At 46.3% G+C, this 18,688-nt stretch overlaps 1 protein-coding gene across 1 annotated transcript in view; it reads right to left on the bottom strand.

Moving 5' to 3' along the window:
* LOC122756095 (receptor-type tyrosine-protein phosphatase V-like) overlaps positions 1 to 18,688 on the bottom strand; it is a 39,829-nt gene that overhangs the window by 992 nt on the left and 20,149 nt on the right. Inside the window, exons 17-32 of the mRNA XM_044005200.1 lie at positions 17,260 to 17,386; positions 17,003 to 17,050; positions 13,599 to 13,692; positions 13,356 to 13,446; positions 13,138 to 13,214; positions 12,457 to 12,591; positions 9,609 to 9,731; positions 6,526 to 6,686; positions 5,735 to 5,870; positions 4,792 to 4,859; positions 4,536 to 4,623; positions 4,152 to 4,230; positions 1,091 to 1,164; positions 750 to 878; positions 497 to 607; positions 155 to 315 (exon numbers count right to left, since the gene is read on the bottom strand). Of these exons, the coding sequence (XP_043861135.1) occupies positions 155 to 315; positions 497 to 607; positions 750 to 878; positions 1,091 to 1,164; positions 4,152 to 4,230; positions 4,536 to 4,623; positions 4,792 to 4,859; positions 5,735 to 5,870; positions 6,526 to 6,686; positions 9,609 to 9,731; positions 12,457 to 12,591; positions 13,138 to 13,214; positions 13,356 to 13,446; positions 13,599 to 13,692; positions 17,003 to 17,050; positions 17,260 to 17,386 (1,702 nt within the window). The remainder of the gene's footprint in view (positions 1 to 154; positions 316 to 496; positions 608 to 749; positions 879 to 1,090; positions 1,165 to 4,151; positions 4,231 to 4,535; positions 4,624 to 4,791; positions 4,860 to 5,734; positions 5,871 to 6,525; positions 6,687 to 9,608; positions 9,732 to 12,456; positions 12,592 to 13,137; positions 13,215 to 13,355; positions 13,447 to 13,598; positions 13,693 to 17,002; positions 17,051 to 17,259; positions 17,387 to 18,688) is intronic.

The raw sequence follows: 18,688 nt of genomic DNA, 5'->3' as shown, positions 1-18,688 counted from the left end.
AAGGGGACACTGGGTACCTGGGACCCATTTAAAAGATGAACACAATTGAGGCTCTGAGAGGTTAAGGGGGTTTGTCCCAGGTCAGGGAGAAGACCAAGGATCCAAATACAGATCTGACATCTGTCTCCCCACACACCCTGTTTCTCTTTGGTACCTGGAGTAGATGAGCACTGTTGGCTTCTTGCTCTTGACCTGTGAGCAGCACTGGCTCATGGCTGCCAGGAAGGGTAACAGGGCCTGGGCTGGAGGCTCCTGCCCACATTCCCAGCCTGGAAACTGCAGCATCTGCACCTGGAGTTCCTTTTCTTTCTTCTCCTGGAGATCCAAGGCAAAGGGAAGGAGAAGGGGAGGGGGAATGTGATGGAGCACCTAGAGGCCTCTCATTACCTCCCACCTTCCCCACTGAGAGCAATTCTGGAAGAGCCCAGATGTGGGCTGCCTCCTCCCCGCTCCCCAAATCTGACCCTCCCCTCATCCCCACTGTTCAGGTACTTACATGTTTGACATTCAGATGAAGACAAGCCCACCCTGCCACATCACTCTCTGCCTCCCAGTGGACACTCAGTGCCTCGGTGCAGACCGGATGCTCCAACACTGGCCACCATTCCTGCACATAGAGTGCCGCCCCAGTGCCCACTCATGGAGCTGCCGTATGCCCATTACCCAGGCCCCTGCCAAACTGGATCCCTCACCCTCAACCTCCACCATATGACCACCCTTTCTTCTGCTTTCCCCACCAAACCCCTCACCTCATTCTGAGTACCCAGTGGGCACAAGGACACTAGAACATGGGCACCATGATCCCACACCAACTGCCAGAATTCTTCGGCCTTTACAGGACCTGCCAGTGCTACTTGGTCTTGGCCAGAAGGCCCCCCCTGTGGGAGAACCTTACTGAGGCTATCCCCTGGAACCCCCAAGAAATTGCCAATGCTATACCAAGGTACCTCCAACAACCTTGGGGACCCCTACCTCCCCACCCCCAGTCATGACCCCTGATAATCCCAGCCCCGGGCAACATGAGAGCAAGGAGGGAGGGGAGAGGAAAGGGCACAAGGGCTGAGGGAAGATATGGGGGGTAACATCTCACTAGAAAGAGCCAAGCCTGAGCAGAATCACAGGGACTCTGCTCCAGAGGAGAAAACTTCACTCTCCAACGTTCATCTGTGAAAGAGGAGGAGAAAGGATTGGTTAGGAGACTTATAACGCCCCCCCTCCTCTGCATTTAAATCTACTTTAACAACCTGAGTTTCTTTCCAAGTTCACTGAGGCGGGGGAACTCAACCGAGCTAAGCCAGCGTGACATCAGAAAAAGACAAGACCTGGGCTCCATCCCTGGCTCTCCAACTTCTTAACTACGTGGCCTCACTCAAACAAGTCATTTTGTTTCCCAAGCCTCTGTTTCCTCATCTTAAAATAAAAATTATAGAGTCTGTACTCTTCCAGCATCTTCCTCCAATACTTCATCGTGGTGTGCAAAGTGACCCTTGCTTCTCAAAGTGCTCATGGGAGCCTGGTCCTTGGTCCTGGGCTGGGGTGGGAAGGGGGGGGAGGGGTCTGTCATCTGACTCCCAGGCCTACCTAACAAGCATAGATTTTGCAAAGAAGTGATAAAAACTGTGTCTTGTCTCACTCCAAGATGCAAAACTGAGCACCCACAGAATACCTAGAAAGAGGCGATCTAAGTGGCCAGAACCACACACCAAAAGCTTGCTAGCCTTCATAAACTAACAGAGGGCAAAGCCTTATACTACAGACACAGACTTCGAAATCTCACCTCATGTTGTTGTGTCCGACTCTTCCTGACCCTGTATGGGGTTTTCTTGGCAAAGATACTTGAGTGGTTTGCCATTTCTTTCTCCAGTAGATTAAAGCAAACAAAAGTTAAGTGACTTGCCCAGGGGCACACAGCTAATAAATGTCTGAGGCTGGATTTGAACTCAGGTCCTCCTGACTCCATGTCCAGTGCTCTATCCACTGAGCCATCCAGCTGCCTCAATCTCACCCCATAAACTAGCCTAAAACTGCAGCATCATGACAGGCAAAACTACTAGCCACAACCTCTGAGATAACATGGTTGCACAAAAACTTAGAATGTTTTTTAATTAAGACTGACATAGGGGCAGCTAGGTGGTGCAGTGGATAGAGCACCGGCCCTGAAGTCAGGAGTACCTGAGTTCAAATCCAGCCTTAGACACTTAACACTTACTAGCTGTGTGACCCTGGGCAAGTCACTTAACCCCAATTGCCTCACTAAAAAAAAAAAAAAAAAAAAAAAAAAGACTGACATAATGACTGTACCTAATCTCCCATCAATGGGGGATGAAGAGCTCTCAAAATATAGAGACCTGGCTGGAGTCAAGAGCTGTGGGAAAAGAACCAAAGACCTATATGCCCAGCTGTCCTGTCCCTGCTAGAGTTGTCTCAGAGGTGTTTTCAGGGAGTCCCCAGATGATGAACATGCATCCCCAAGTTTATTCAATTATAAAAAAAAACAATCATTTCTCCCCCCACAGAGTAATGTGGCAAACATTAAACACAAAATCATAAAATACAGATCTGTCCCAGGGTTGTTCTAAGTGAACTCCATCAAATATAAAATAAGAAAAATACAGTAGTAGGGGCAGCTAGGTGGCGTAGTGGATAGAGCACCGGCCCTGGAGTCAGGAGTACCTGAGTTCAAATCCAGCCTCAGACACTTAACATTTACTAGCTGTGTGACCCTGGGCAAGTCACTTAACCCCAATTGCCTCACTAAAAAAAAAAAATACAGTAGCAATAATAACTGACATTTTAAGTTTGCAAAGAGCTTTATATAAATTATCTCCTTTGAACTTCACAACATCCCTGTGAGGTAGATATTCACTGTAGTTATTACTGACCCCATTTTACAGATGAGGAAACTGAGGCTTAGAAAGTCTAAGGTGGCTGGTCATGGTAGTACATGACTGTAATCCCAGCTAATAGGGGAAGCTGAGGCTGATGGACTGCTTGAGTTACATTGGGCTAAGCCAATAGGGTATCAGCATTAAGTGGGGCAACAGAACAAGGAGTACCAGAGAACAGGAATAAAAAGGTGATTTAAAGAGGGGGGAATCAGCAGAGGTTGAAAATGTAGTGTGTGAAAGCTTCCAGGTTGATCAGCATTGGGGTGGGAAATAAGGAAAGAAAAAAGGAAAGAGGGAAGGAAGGAAAGAAGGAAGGAAGGTAGGTAGGTTAGTTCAAGGTGGAAGAAGCTAATCTCCAATGGCTTGACTATCAAGCTATGAACATTTTTTGTCAAAACAAATCATATCCTTGGAGAAGGCTATTATCTGTATTAGAGAAAATACCCACATAGATGAAATCCCAGGCCTTATGTTGAGAAGATCAAATAAAATAATGCATGTAAGGCAGTTTATGAAGTATAAAGAGTGGTAGAAGGGAGAGATGTTATCATTAAGGAAGCCCTGCATCTAAATGGCACAGTGGATAGAGTGCCAGGACTGGAGTCAGGAAGACTTGAGTTCAAATCTGGCCTTAGACACTTACTAGTTATGTGACCTTAGGCAAGTCACTTAACCCTGTTTGCCTCGGTTTCATTGTCTGTACAATGAACTGGAAAAGGAAATGGCAAACCACTCCAGTGTCTCTTCCAAGAAAAACCCCAAATGAGGTCACATAGAGTCGAACGCAACTGAAACGATTCAACAACAAACCTGTTTAACTGTGTCTGACCCCGGGCTCCAGAGTTCTGTTCTCAGCCAACCTATCTGCAGCATCCTGCCTAGGTGTAAGGAGGCCCTCCTCTTAGGTAAAGCACGGCTCTTTCACCTCTAGCTTGGCTCACAGAACATTAGAGGTAGAAAAGACCTTCAGTCATCTCTACTGCAAAGTCTTCATTGCACAGATGAGGGAACTGAGGTCTGGCATAAGACCTCACACATCCAAATTTTCCAGGCCCAGTGGATGATGCCTCCCAGTTCTCTGGGGTCTCAAGGTGAAGGATCATTTTTAGTTGGGTTCTCCACCCCTGGTTCTCACACCAGGGAACGGTCCCCTATTGACCAGCACTTTACAGACATACTAAGAGCATGAACAGTTCACACACTGCCATCAGAGATGGGCCCCCCTTTCTCAGAGGCACAACCCCTTTGATCCCTTTGACTCACAGGGCAGGAGCTGGGAGATGGCACTGCCCAGCTGGTGGCAGGCAGAGTTATCCTGGTCTTTGATGGCTTCCAGAAGGAGCTGAGGAGAAAGGTAACGGGCACAGGCTCAAGTCACCAGTGGGGCCTCTGTCCACAAAAATGGAGAGCGAGAGAGATGCCCTTGGGCAGGGGCAGCTAGGTGGCACAGTGGGTAGAACACCGGCACTGGATTCAGGAGGACCTGAGTTCAAATCTGACTTCAGACCCTTGACACTTACTAGCTGTGTGACCCTGGGCAAGTCACTTAACCCCAATTGCCTCACCAAAAAAAAAAAAAAAGAAGAAGAAAGAAAGAGATGCCCTTGGGCAGTGGCACCAGGGTGTGTGGCCAAGTCCAAATCTCACTTCGTATTCCCTCAGGAATCCAGCATTGGAGTGGGCCGACCTCTTGGCATGCTGCTGGGAGAAGTTCTTCACAAGGATGGGCCGGCAGCTGGTGGGAGAGGGGAACACAATACAATGCCAATGGGGGCCAGCTTTGCCCCTGAGTAGGGCAGCCCAATGGAGGAAGATGGCGGGAAGTTTCCTCTGTCCAAGGCCTTCCTGGACACCTCCCCCTAGGACTGAGGGCACCGAGAGAGGAAGAAGGGTCAGCACTTACACAAGGGACCCAGCAGGCTCCTCCAGAATCTTGTCCAGCAAACAGCTGTGCAGAAAGATGTACTGGGCCTGGTGGGAAGAAGCAGGGGAGTCCAGCCTGGTGTTTTCCCAGGTGGGACAATTAGCAGGGGTTGGAAGGAAAGAGAACCCCAAGTAGGGGAACAAGGGATTCAGGGACATCATCGATGGAAATCAGAACGGTAGAGCTAGAAGGAACTTTAAGAGACCTTCTCTGCAATTGAAGGACCTGGGTTCAAATCCTGCCTCAGCTGCTTACTTCCTATATAACTTTGGGCAAATCTCCCTGGGTCTTGGTCTAGTTATCTTTGGGGAAGGTGGATTCAGACTCTGAGAACCTCACCAGCTCTGTATGTCGGATCCAACAAATGCCAATGTGTTTTACAAATGAGGAAACTGAGGTCCCAAGCCACATGGCTCGTAGTCAGGGGGAGGATTTGAAGGTGGGCCTTCTGCTTCCTAGGGTCTTGGGGAACCTTTGTGTGACCAGACCTAGCATGGTGCCTTACCTGTATCAGACATCTAGCAAATATCTGACAGAGATGTGATAGACTTGGGGTGCAAACTGAGACATGTTTTTGGACACAACCCACATGGGAATTTGTTTTGCTTCATTATGTATACTTGTTTCAAAGGTTTTGTTTTTCTTTTTTTTCCAAGGAGAAGGAAGTAGGGAAAAAATCAAATAGGTTTTTGCTCATTTGAAAAAAAATAATATTTAATTTTTTTTAATTGGAGAATCATTGAAAGTTACCGGTAAGTGAAAGAAAGTAAAATGATTCTGCCCACCTCAAAGTCCACTCAGGCTTTCCCAGGCTAGTCATCTGAGCACCCTTGGACCCCTCCACCCCACCAGCTGCTTGCCTTCCCTCCATTCTTTCCCCATCCTCCTTCTGCCTCCTCCCCTCGGCAGTCCTGGTGCTCACCGGGGTCTGGATCATGAGGGGCCGGTACAGCCTCAGGCCATACACCGTGTTGAACACGTCCACCACCTGTTCCTCTTGTAGTTGTTGTAGGAGCCGAACCAGGGCCACAAAGGTGCCAGTTCGGCCCACGCCGGCGCTGAGGGGAGTCCCAGGTGAGCAGAGCCCCGAGTTCCTCCTCAGGGCCCCAGGCCAGCCAGAGGAGCCTGACCAATCATTTCTCTTGGTTGGTCTGGCCTAGTCTGACTCAACAGGAGGTGGCAGGGGCAAAGGGGACAGATGGGAAAGGGGCACTGGGGGGAGAAGAATGGGGGCCAGGGTGAGGACAGGGATCATGTGCCTTATTTGGCCTCGTAAAGCCCCTTCCATACACACATACAACATTCACTCAAAGACAAGGCACCTAGCATGGTGCCCAACAAACAACAGGAGAAAGAAATCTGCGGAATGCTTGGCAGGAGGACAGTAAGGATGAGGGGCAGAGAGTGGGGGTGCTATGTTAAAGGCTGAGAACTAGAGACACAGGAAGTGGGGTGGGAAAGGAGGAGGCACTGGGAAAGACAGCTGGGCACCTGGGGATACTGGAGTTAAGGGGTAGGGCTTAAGGAGACATCATGGTGAGGGATGGGCATTGGAGAGCTACTAGGGTAAATCAGGGATGGTGGGGGTGACCTGGAGGAGACAAGGAGGCTGATCTGGGCAAAGGACAGAAGCTAATGTACCTGTAGCATTGCCCTCCCTAGGCCTCCAGCCTGCTCACATTACAGGCAGCTCCTCTTCTTCCTATCACTCACCTGCAGTGCACCAAGGTGGGTGCCGTGGCCGGGGCGGCCTGCACCCGCTCTAGTACCAACTCTGCAAAGGTGACCAAGGAACTGGGACCCTCGGGAACGCCATGGTCTGGCCAGGCCGTAAACTGCAGCTGCTGCACCCAGCGCTCCTCCTGCTGGGGGCCCTAAGTGGGTGGGAGGTCATGGTGGAGGGGAGAGCTCCCTCTTTTTCCTACTGCTCCCCAGGGAAAGGCTGAATCCTGAACTTGGCCCGAGTTGGGGGCCTAGCCGGTCACGGGGCTCGGACCAGGCTGAAGCCATTCACCTAAGCTGGGGAAGCCTTCAGCCTCTGGATACCCCAGCCCATAAGGAGGAGAATACAAAGGCTCAGCAGCTGGAGAGAGTGACTGAGTCTCTCTCTATACCCTTCCTAGACACTGATCATCAGAGCTGGGCCTTGGGGGCAAAGCTGAGGGCACAGCATCCAGGGAAGGGCAATCATAGACACTTCTCCAGGTGACTTTTACATACATTTTAAATGACAGACAATCCTGCTCCTTGGTGGTTACTGTTTTTGCATGACACCTATCACACTGAGGTCTCAAAGCCTCTGGTCAACAGTGATCCACAGTGAGGACGATTGTCAAACCCATCCCAAGCCATAGTTGGGCCAAACCTTCTCTCAGCTGTTTTTCCCATTTCACCTCTCCCAGGAAATATTCCCTAATTCCACTCAATTTCACTCACTTTATTTATCCTAACTCACTTGATTATTGTAAGGATCAAAAGAGATAAGATACGTAAAATGGCACGCAAGATTCAATGGGTAAAAGCTCCAAACTTGGAGTCAGAAAGATCTGAGTTCAAATCTGCCCTCAGACACTTACTAGCTGTGTGACCCTGGACAAAGCACTTAACTTTGGTCTGCCTCGGTTTCCTTATTTGTAAAATGGGAATAATAATAACACCTACTTCACAAGATTGTTATTACACATGTATAGCTTAATATTGAATTGCTTGTCTTCTCAAAAGGGGGTGGAGTAGGGAGGGAGGAAGAGAATTTAGAATACACAATTTTTTAAATGGATGTTAAAAATTGTTTTTACATGTAATTAGGGAAAAATAAAATGCTAAATAACAATATTGTTGTGAGGATCAAACGAGATAACAAACATACAAAATCTTTTGTTGTTCAGTCATTTCAATCCTTTCCAACTCTTCGTGACCCCATATTGGGTTTTCTTGGTAAAGATACTGGAGTGCTTTGTCATTTCTTTATCCAGATCATTTTACAGATGAGGAAACTGAGGCAAACAGAGCAAAGTGACTTGCCTAGGGTCACACAGCCAAATAAGTGTTTGAGATCAGATTTGAACTCAGATCTTTCTGACTTCAGGACCAGCACTCTGTGAACTGTGGCACCACCTAGCTGCCCCATCCTTAAAGATATATATCAGGGCTTCTTAAACTTTTTCCACTTGCAACACATTTTCACCTGAGAAATTTTTACTCGACCCTGGGTACATATGTATATAAAATAGGTATACAAATCAAACATTTACTGACAAATTTTTGCGACCTCCACATTCAGTTATATGACCACATATGGAGTCATACCCCACAGGTTTGTTTTTTTTTTTTTTGCAGGCAATGGGGGTTAAGTGACTTGCCCAGGTTCACACAGCTAGTAAGTATCAAGTGTCTGAGGCCAGATTTGAACTCAGGTACTCCTGAATCCAGGGCTGGTGCTTTATCCACTGAGCCACCTAGCTGCCCCCTACCCCCCACAGTTTAAGAAGCTTTGCTATAGAGAAATGCTAACTGCTATTATCATTATCATTATTAACAATAGACATTTTGCAAAACTTCAGGTGATGACTGTTATTAGTATAGTGCTTTTCAAACCTTTAGGTGCTGGACAAAAGTGATGGAGGAGATGGAAGAAAAAGAGGGTGAGAAAGAAGAATACCACCCCCTTCCTAAGGCCTAGCCCATGGCTCTCATACTGAAAAGGATGGTCTTTTGTGAACTGTATGTCAGTAAACTGAATGTCTCCTGTTGAATTATTCTTTTGCGGGGGCATAAGGCTCGACTATAAATATCTTTTAGGAGAATCCCCTTACTTCCCTCAAGAGGAAGACATTCTTACTCAGTGCCAGGAACTGTGAGGGATGGATGCTAGACCTGAAAACCAAGATACTGAGGCAATGGAGCAGCTAGGTGGAGCAGTGGATAGAGCACCGGCCCTGGAGTCAGGAGGACCTGAGTTCAAATCCGGCCTCAGACACTTGACACTTACTAGCTGTGTGACCCTGGGCAAGTCATTTAACCCTCACTGCCCTGCCAAAAAAGAGAGAGAGAGAGACAGACAGACAGACAGACAGACAGACAGAAAATTGGGGTTGAGGGCAAGTCCCCTGGACCTATTCCAATAACAATTATTTCCATCTTTACCCTGGAAACTGGGAACTCCCTGAGAGCAATCCACTAGATTGAGAGCTCCTTGAGGGAAAACACTGTTTCTTACTCTTTTGATTTCCAGTCTAGTTCCTGTTCTCTTTGGCATTCAACACAGGGCTCTGAACACTTTTCTGTGTGGTATCCAGAGAGTGCCAAGACTTGGGGCACGGGGCATCTCTAAGAATAGCTAGCATATAATTTATATAATTAAAATTCTTTAAATTTTTTAAAGCACTTTACACACATTATCTCACTTGATCCTCACAACAACCTTGTGAGGTAGGTGCTGTTATCATCCCAGTTTTACAGAGGAGGAGACTGAATTTATGAGAGATTAAGTGACTAGCCCAGGATCACTCAGCTAGTATGTGTTTGCGGAGGGTTCTGAACTCAGGTCTTCCTGATTCTTGGTCTAGCTTTTCATCTAGTATGTCACAACTCGGATAAGAAGATGAGGTCAAATGGAGACTCAGTCTCCTGCTGCTTTGTAACAAACAACCCCCCAGGGATGTGAGGGGCATACATGAATCAGCAAGGTGCTTTGAGATCCTGAGAAGTAAGAGACCTTTTACTGTTCTCCTTGGGTACCTCAAAGCTAAACCTTCCCCTCCCCCTTCACATGCAACCCTGACCTGGGGGACACTTACATGTTGCACCTGGAATTCCCTGCTTGTCCAGTCTTCGCCTGTCTCCTCTGCCAGGAGGCGGATGGTAATCTGGCCATGAGTGACTGGGTTAGAGTCTAATGGCCAGTAATGCTCACAAAGCACCTAGGGAACAACAGAGACATGGAGGAGGAAGGCAAAGGACAGCAGGAAGAACCCAGTTATTTGCCACCTACCACCCGACTTCCAACCTCCCAGATCTCTATCACTCTTGTCAAAAAGGATTAGCCTGGGGGCAGCTAGGTGGTGCAGTGGATAGAGCACCGGCCCTGGATTCAGGAAGACTTGAGTTCAAATCCAGCCTGACACTTAACACTTACTAGCTGTGTGACCCTGGGCAAGTCACTTAACCCCAATTGCCTCACCAAAAAAAAAGACTAGCCTTCAACTCCTTTGCCCATGCTGTGCCCTTCCACATCTCTTTCCTACCTATCAAGCATCTATGACCAAAAGATGATAGATTCTGTCCCAGAAGTGGTCCTGGAAAACCAATTGTCCATTCCCACGATTGTACTGATAAGGAAACAGAGGTTAGGTGAGGCTAAGTAATTGGACACAGTCACACACCACCACAGGCGGATCTCCTAACTGCCACATCCAGTGGCCTTTTCGAAATGTTTGTCCTTGACCTCTTGGGAGCCTCTGACATGTCGGTCACCCTTTTCTCCTCAATACTCTCTCCCCTCCCTGGGTTTTTGTGACACCCTTGTCTTCTGTCTCTCCTTCTACCTACCCAACTGCTCCTTCTCAGTTTGCTTTGCTGGATCTTCAGCCAGGTCAAGCCCATTAATTTTGGGTGCTCCCCAAGGGCCTGTTCTGGGTCATCTTCTCTTCTCCCTCTATACTACCCTAATCAGTGATATCACTGGAGCCTAATCATATAGATGATTCCCAGCCAGATCTGAAAAGACAACCTTAACTTCTCTCTGTTCCAGCCTCATCTTACCAACCATATTTCAAACTTAACATGGCCAAAACTGGATTTAGTCTTCCCAAAAAACCCTCCCCTCTCCCAGACATTTCTCTTATGGGGAAGGAACCACCCTCTTCCCAGTTAGCCAGACTGACAAACTTGGGTGTCATCCTCAACTCCTCACTTGTTCTCACCCCAGATAGCCAATCCTTTTTTTTTTGGGGGGGGGGAGGTGAGGCAATAGGGGTTAAGTGACTTGCCCAGGGTCACACAGCTAGTAAGTGTCAAGTGTCTGAGGCTGGATTTGAACTCAGGTCTGCCTGAATCCAGGGCCTGTGCTTTATCCACTGCACCACCTAGCTGTCCCTCCAGATAGCCGATCTTTTGCCAAATCTTGCATTTCTACCTTCACAACATCTCTCCCATATGCCCCTTCTCTCCTCTGACACTGCCCCCACCCTGGTTGCCTCCTTCCTGGACTATTGCAATAGCCCGTGAGTCTCTCCTTGTTCTATTCAGCTACCAAAGGGATTTTCTTAAAGTACGGCTCTGCCCGTGCCATTCCCCTTCTCAACAAACACCAGAGTCTCCCCATTACCTCTAGGATCAAATATAAAATCCTCCATTTGACTTTTAAAGCCCTTCACAACCTGGCCCCTTTCTATTCCTCCAGTCTTCCCTCCATGGACTTGACAATCCTTTGGCCGACTACACTTCGTCTTCCTCTGCTCTGCCTTTTTACTGGCTGTCCCCCATACCTGGAGCGCTCTTTCCCCTCACCTCTGTCTACTGCCTCCTCTGGCTTCCTTCAAGACTCAGCTCAATACTACCTCCTGTAGGAGGCCCCTCCCAGCTCCCCAGGCAAGGGCTCCACTGCTGGTGCCTTCCATTTACACGGGGCAGATCTCGCACATTCAAGTTTTTGTATGTTGTTGATCCCATTAGGATGTGAGCTCCTTAGGGGCAGGGGCCACGTTTTTGCCTTTTTTTTTCTACCCCTGAGGCTTATCACAGTGCCGAGAACATAGTACAGACTTAATAAGTGTCTGCTGACCTACATGACTGGGATTTAAATTCAGGTCCCCTGATTCATATAAGGACCAGTTAAAGAATCGGAGTGTTTGGTATGGAGATTGGAAGACTTGAGACATGAAAGCTGGCTTCTGTACATTGTTGACTAAGTAAGAGGCAGCCTAGTGAGTGAGGCAAGAGACCTGGGTTCTACCACTAACTACGTGGATGACCTTAGAAAGGTCATTTCACATTTCTAATCCTCAGTTTACCCCCGAGTAAATGCTCTTTATGACCACTTCTAACATTCTTGAATTCTAAGAATGAATCAGGCTATTCCGGGGCAGCTAGGTGGCGCAGTGGATAGAGCACCAGCCCTGGAGTCAGGAGTACCTGAGTTCAAATCCGGCCTCAGACACTTAACACACACTTACTAGCTGTGTGACCCTGGGCAAGTCACTTAACCCCAATTGCCTCACTAAAAAAAAAAAAAAAATCAGGCTATTCCCTTAGCCACTCTTATCTATACCAATCCTTCTCCCTGACCTAATCTCTTTCTCCTGACCTGTCTGCCTCCTCTGCCCCTTTTGTGCCCAGAGATGGTGATAATATGGGTAAAAAGAATACGGGAACAGGTGAGGGGGGATAGAGAACATCAATCCAGAAATGAGGATCGCTGGAACCTACTTCCAGACTTTCTGGGCAGATTCAGGGAAGACCTTATCCCTCTTTGAGCCTCAGTCTTTCCACTCCATGAAATGGGGAGATGTCCCAGGTCCCCGTGTCCTCCGCCCTAGCTATAATAGGGAAGATCTGTGAATAAGGACCTCCAGGCTTCCTAAGAGAAATGTGTCTGCACTGACACCTAGTGGTGACTTCTGGAAACTGCAAGATACGCTTACTCACCCTCCCATTCTCCATGCCCACAGTCAACATGACAATTGTGTGGACCTGCTGCTCCCACACCAGCCGCCAGAAATCTTCCAGTGTCTTCTTGAGTGGACCCTGAGTGGCAATGAATTCTTGTGGTCTGGTATAGCCCTGAAGGGAGAGGATAGGGCTGCGTGAACACAGGTACCAGAATACAAATACCATCCCATAAACACAACATAGAGATCTCCATGGGTATCCCCCAATAACAGTTATGTGTATATGTGTGCATGAACATGTGAACATGTGTGCATACAAGCATGTGTGTACACACATACAAGACCAGAGCCTCGAATGGGGGCTCCATAGAACCCTTTTTTTATCCTAGACACCCACATCCATACACCTATTTTTACACTCCATTGGATCTCATGCTAGGGTAATACCAAGGACAGCAGTCTCCTACAAATAATCAGAGTACAAATATATGCCACCAGAACACATGCATAAATAATACAGGCAGACATACGAATGTGCCACATGGATAAAAATATTCGATTGAACACTAGCCACCTAAACACAGAGTCCACAGATGCCCTTGAGCAGAGAAGCTGATCTCAACAAAGATGAGTCAAGCAGGCTTGCGACAAGGACAGACGCCCTCCCAGATGGACCTGCCACACAAACAGACAGACGGCCCCTACAGAAGGCACTCACCGGGATGAAGTTGGCGTTGATGTAGTCAGAATGAGGCTCACCATCCAGCTGAGTCAGCCTCACTCTAGAATGATCATCTAAGGGGGCAAACTTGGGACATTTAGTGCTAGGACAATGAGCATGCCCACCTCACCCCTTCACCATGCTCTACTTCAGACCCCATCCTGAGCCTTTTAGACTCTCCCCCGGCCCAATTCTAATGCCTGCCTGGCACTCACAGGGCAGCACATGTGGGTAGCGATTCTTAATGGCGTTGGCAGGGTGTTCTGCCTCCAGTTTGGGCTGCTCCTTGCCAACTTCCTTTAGCTCCTAGGAATAACAGGTGGTCAAGGAGCTGAACCAGGTTATCACCTTATCTTATCCTTCAGAAGAGGAGCTGTGGGGAAGAGGAGGAGATGACCCTGTCCTCCTACCCGGTACTGTGAGTTGCCATGAGGCTCTGAACAGAGCAGAGACCTTACCTCAAACTCCTGGAAGAAAGCATGATGGGCATTGGCTTTCTTGGCCTCAAAGCTCTGTTGGAAGTTCTGAATAAGAATTGGCCGGCGGATGTTCCTGGGGGAAGAGGGAATCAGTCAGTCAGTCAGTCACATGGCTACCCTGCAAGGACCTGTCCTAACACTAGGGGAAGGTGGGAATCCAAAGGAAGGAAACTACTTGGTCCCTATTGTTAGGGCATTCCCAATCTTATGGGAAAGGAAAGAAAGAGGAAAGGAAGGAGAGGAGGGAGGGAAGGAGGAAGGGAAGGAAGGAGAATTTAAGCACCTACTATGTGACAGGCACTATGCTAAGCACTTTAAAAATATCTTATTTGAGTCTCACAACAATCCTAGGAGATAGGTGCTATTATAATTACCATTTTACAGTTGAGGAAACTGAGGCAGGCAGCAGTTAAGTGATTTACCCAAGGCCACATAACTCTGGTCTCTAGACTGAGGCCAAATTTGAACTCATGTCTCCCTGACTTCAGGCCCAGTGCTCTAACCATTATACTATCTAGCTGCTGGGGGAGGGGGGCAATACTTGATCAAACAAAGGAAAGGGAGGATCATAGGAGAAAATTGGGCAATTTTGATTGCTTAAAATTGAAGAGGTTTTGAGCAAAATTAATATACTAAAAATTAGAAGGCTACTGTTAACTGGGAAATTCTTTGCATCAATTTCTCCGATAAAGTTCTGATGATCGAGATACAGAAGGAACTGATTCAAATATACAAGAACAAGAATCATTCTCCAATAGATAAATAGTCAAAGGATATGAACAAACATTTCTCAAGAGAAGAAATACAAGCTTAAAAAACCATATGAAAAATGTTCCAAATCATTAATAAAAGAACAGCAAATAAAACAACTCTTGAGGTTCCACCTCCTACCCATCAGATTGACAAAAAAGAAAATAACAGTTGTTGGAGAGGATATGGGAAGATAGGCTGACTTTAGTCTTATTAATAATTATTATTATCTATTAATGGATAGGACCATTCCAGAACTAAATCAGGAAACCACTAAACTGTGGCTACCCTTAGACCCAGTGATACCACTACTAGGCATATACCCCAAAGAGATCAAAGAAAGAAGGAAAGGATCCATAGATGCAAAAACATTCATAGGACTTTTTGTTGTACCAAAATATTGGAAATTAAGGGAGTGCCTATTAATTTGGGGGATGGTTGGACAAATTATAGTATGTGGATGTAATAGAATATCATTGTACTGTAAGAAATGACTAATGGGATAGATTTAGAGAAATCTGGGTAGACTTATATGAACTAATGCAGAGTTAAGTAAGCAGAACCAGAACAATTTCTATGACATTGTAAAGAAAAACAACTTTTAGACTTCAGAACTCTGATCAATGCAATGACTAACAATGACTTCAGAAGAGAGGATGAAGTATGCTATTCACCTCTTGACAGAGAAGTGATGGGCTTGAGATACAGAATAAGACACGCATTTTCAGATATGGCTAGTCTGTGGATTTGTTTTGCTTGTCAATGTTAACTTTTACAAGGGAGAGCTTTTTTTTTTTTTTGAGGAAGGAAGATGACTCACAGGAGGGGGAAAGAAGAGTTCATGATAATGACACCAAAAGAGAGAGACAGAGAGAGAGAGACAGAGAGAGAGAGATGCAAACAAGTGGGGCAGCTTTAGAACTAAAGTGTTAGTTTAAGTCAGTTGCATGTAAAAGACATTCACAGTTGCACATACAACCCTCTTGCTGCTGAAGTGTGTCAAGTTCATGACAAGAAATTAAAATTAAAATCCTGAAAAAAATGCCAAAGCACTTCCTTAGGTCGATGATGGGTACAGTTTGGTGGGGTATATATCACAAGAGATGCAAGATAACCACTGGCATTTTTAGTTAAAAGAACTGCCAAAACCCTCTTTCCAAAGAGGAGGAAGTCAAATCAAAGCTGAAGACCAGCAGATGGCAACAGAGAGCAGCAGTCATCCAGTAGGGATGCCTAGCAGAGAAAAAGCATGATGGATGACATCCCCTGGGGATAGAAAGCAGTCTCCTGGAACTGAATTGTGAATCGCCCTAAACACCCCATGTTCAATGGCCATCTGTGTTCTTCCATGCATATTTAATGGTCACATGCATTCTCTGTCTCTATGTTCTCAAGCCTACTTGTGATGTGGCAGAGGATGTGCTTCCGTATGTACGGGAGGAGTCTTTCTCCTCTCTTATCTTGCTAGGCTGTTGGATGAAATAAATGTCTTTCGCTTTGTGTTAATGTGCTTTCTTCTGTCCTACCAAACATTTTTGTCCTACTAAACCATCTGACTCACAATGAGTTGGCAGTCTACCCAAACCCTCAATCTTTTTCAGATAAATTGCCATCTAACCTTGTCTTTTCCCGTTTTGTATTTTTGAAGTTGGTTTTTTGAACCTCAGCATAAGACTCTACCTTTTTCTCTTTTAAATTTCATCTTGTTAGAAAATAGAGTAAATAACAAGGGGAAGGAATAGGATGGAGGGCAATACAGCTAGCAATAGTAATTGTGAAAAAATGATGAGCAGGATGCTATCAGAAGGACATATGAAAAATGCAAAACCATCAACAGAGAAAGAACTGATGGTATCTGACTAATGTGAAGATGTTTTGCATGACTGCACGTGTATAACTTATATTGAATTTCTTGATTTCTTAGGGAGGGGTGAGGAGGGAGGGAGGAAGAAAATTTGGAACACGATGTTTTTTTTGGAACATAAAGTTTTTAAAAATCAATGTAAAAAATTGGGGTTTTTTTACATGTAACTTGGGGAAAATGCTAAATAAACTTCATTTTGTTAGATTCAGGCCAAGATCTTTGGCAAACTTTAAACTCCAACATCTAACATGTTAACTATCTCTCCCAGCTTTGTATCATCAACAAATAAGGTGAGGGTTCCTTATATGCCTTTACTCAAGTCACTGAAGGAAAGAATAAACAAACAGTAAGAGGTCGAATACAGATCCATGGCGCACTCCATGGTGGCTCTTCTAAATTGACATGGAATTCTTAGTTACTACTCTTTGAGTCTGAATATTCACTCAGTTATGAATCTATCCAAAGGTAGTGGATAGAGCACTAGACTTGTCATTGGGAAACATCTGAGTTCAAATTCCAGCTCTGATACTTCTAGTTGTGTGACCACAGGCTAGTCATTTAACCAGTCTCTCTCTTCATCTGTGAAATAAGGAGGTTGGACTCAGGGACCACTAAGGTCTCTCTCAGGTCCGAATCTGTGATGCTTTGCTCTATCCCACATCTCTGCATCTTTTCCATAAGAATTCAGTGAGATACTTTATCAATCCTTGTAGGCTTATCTGGAACTCTCAGCCTCACCCAAGGGAGGGGCCCAGGAAGTTACACGCACCTTGGGCTGTAGGGTGTCATCTCTTGGGAGAAATGATTCTTTTCTGCCCTAAAAAAAGGAAGTCAGCTGAGAGAGGACCAGATAGCTGGAGTAACACCCACCCTCCCTAAAGGAAATGTCATTCTTCAACCACCCGGTCCTAACACCCATCACAAAGTCCTCAATCCCTAGAACTACAGTTGGAGTCCATGGGGAGCCCCAGTACCTATCTCCCCCTTCCACACCCCTTGTCCCCCAACCCCCGCCACAAAACCTACCTTTCAAGCCATATACGTCTCCAGCATAGCAGGATCAGCACGACACACAAGGTGAAGAGGCACCCTGATACAATGCCTGATGCCACCAGGAGCGGCACTGATGCCCCCGAGACACCAGCCCGAGGTTCTGGGGAGGACGAAGGAAGAGATGGAGCTGCCTAAGATGGTGTTCTCAGCCAAGCTCCAAAATGGAGGCATTTCTCACTTATCTCACTCCAAGGCTACCCCCCAGGTCTCCCATCACAGTCACACCAACACCCGAAGCTCAGAAACTTGTCAACAAATAAGCAGTCTACCCTACCAGCTCCAGACACTAAGGCTGCTGCCTGCCTTCCTCGCTACAGTGGAGGCTACACGGCATCCCGAATGGGAGCTCAAGAGCTCATTCTGTCCTGCCCTCAGCTCTTGGCTCTGTTCCCTGTCCTCCACTGGCAACCAACCACGAGAGAAGTAACAGGGTAAACAGTCTCATCAGACCCAGGGGTTCTAGAACACTCCAAGACCATGAAACACCCAGACCTGGGGGAATGAGGGGAAGAAAAGTGACCACAGCCGAGGGATCATTGGATCAAAGATTTTGAGAGGGAATAGAGTTTCAAGGCCTTCAACTCCAAACCCCTCCCCTCAACACCACCAACACCATTTTACCATTTTGCAGTAAAGAAACTAAGTCACAGAGAGGTTAAATGACTTGCAGGATTTGAAACCAAGCTTCCCTGATCTCTCCCTCCCTTTGAGCTATTAGAGTTGAAAACTGTAATAAGACTTTTAAAATATAATATCTACAATTATCCCTTCACATAGAGACTTTCCCCATCAAAGGTTCTATATATTGTGGTCAGCATAAGAAATTAAATGGGAATTTTGGAGAGTTTTATGGAAGCTATGGATAACATGCAACAGTCAGCAGATGACAGAGCAAAAGTTCTGAAACTCAGAAATACATAAAATATATGTGTATAGTAATGTATAATATCAATATATTTTATCTTTCAATACCATAATAATTCAGACTTCTCTGATACAAAGGGAAGAACAAACAATTTTACATGGATTTTCTAGATCATAGGGGTGCTGAACCCCTAACTCCCATGATGTGGAAGGGATAACATAATATACTCTATTCTCTTCTCTCTTTTTCCCTCCATTCATTCTCTTTCCCTCTATTTATCCTCTCTCCTTCCACTTGTTCTCTTGTCTGTCTCTCCCTTTCTCTCCCTCCCCTTTTCTTTCTCCTTCCTCATCTTTCCCTCTCTCTCTTTCTACTTTCATTCATTCTCTCTTCCTCTATCCTCTCACCTTCCATTCACTCTCTTATCTGTCTCCCTAACTTTTTCTTTCTCCCTCCTCATCTCTTCTTCATTCTCTTTCTCCATCCAGTCATTCTCCTGTCTCTCTGTCTCCCTCCCTTCCTTTTTATCCCCTCATC

The sequence above is a fragment of the Dromiciops gliroides genome, chromosome 4 (assembly GCF_019393635.1).
Source record: "Dromiciops gliroides isolate mDroGli1 chromosome 4, mDroGli1.pri, whole genome shotgun sequence".
Taxonomy (NCBI): domain Eukaryota; kingdom Metazoa; phylum Chordata; class Mammalia; order Microbiotheria; family Microbiotheriidae; genus Dromiciops; species Dromiciops gliroides.
The sequence above is the reverse complement of the archived record's forward strand: the minus strand, read 5'-3'. Positions and strand labels throughout refer to the sequence as shown.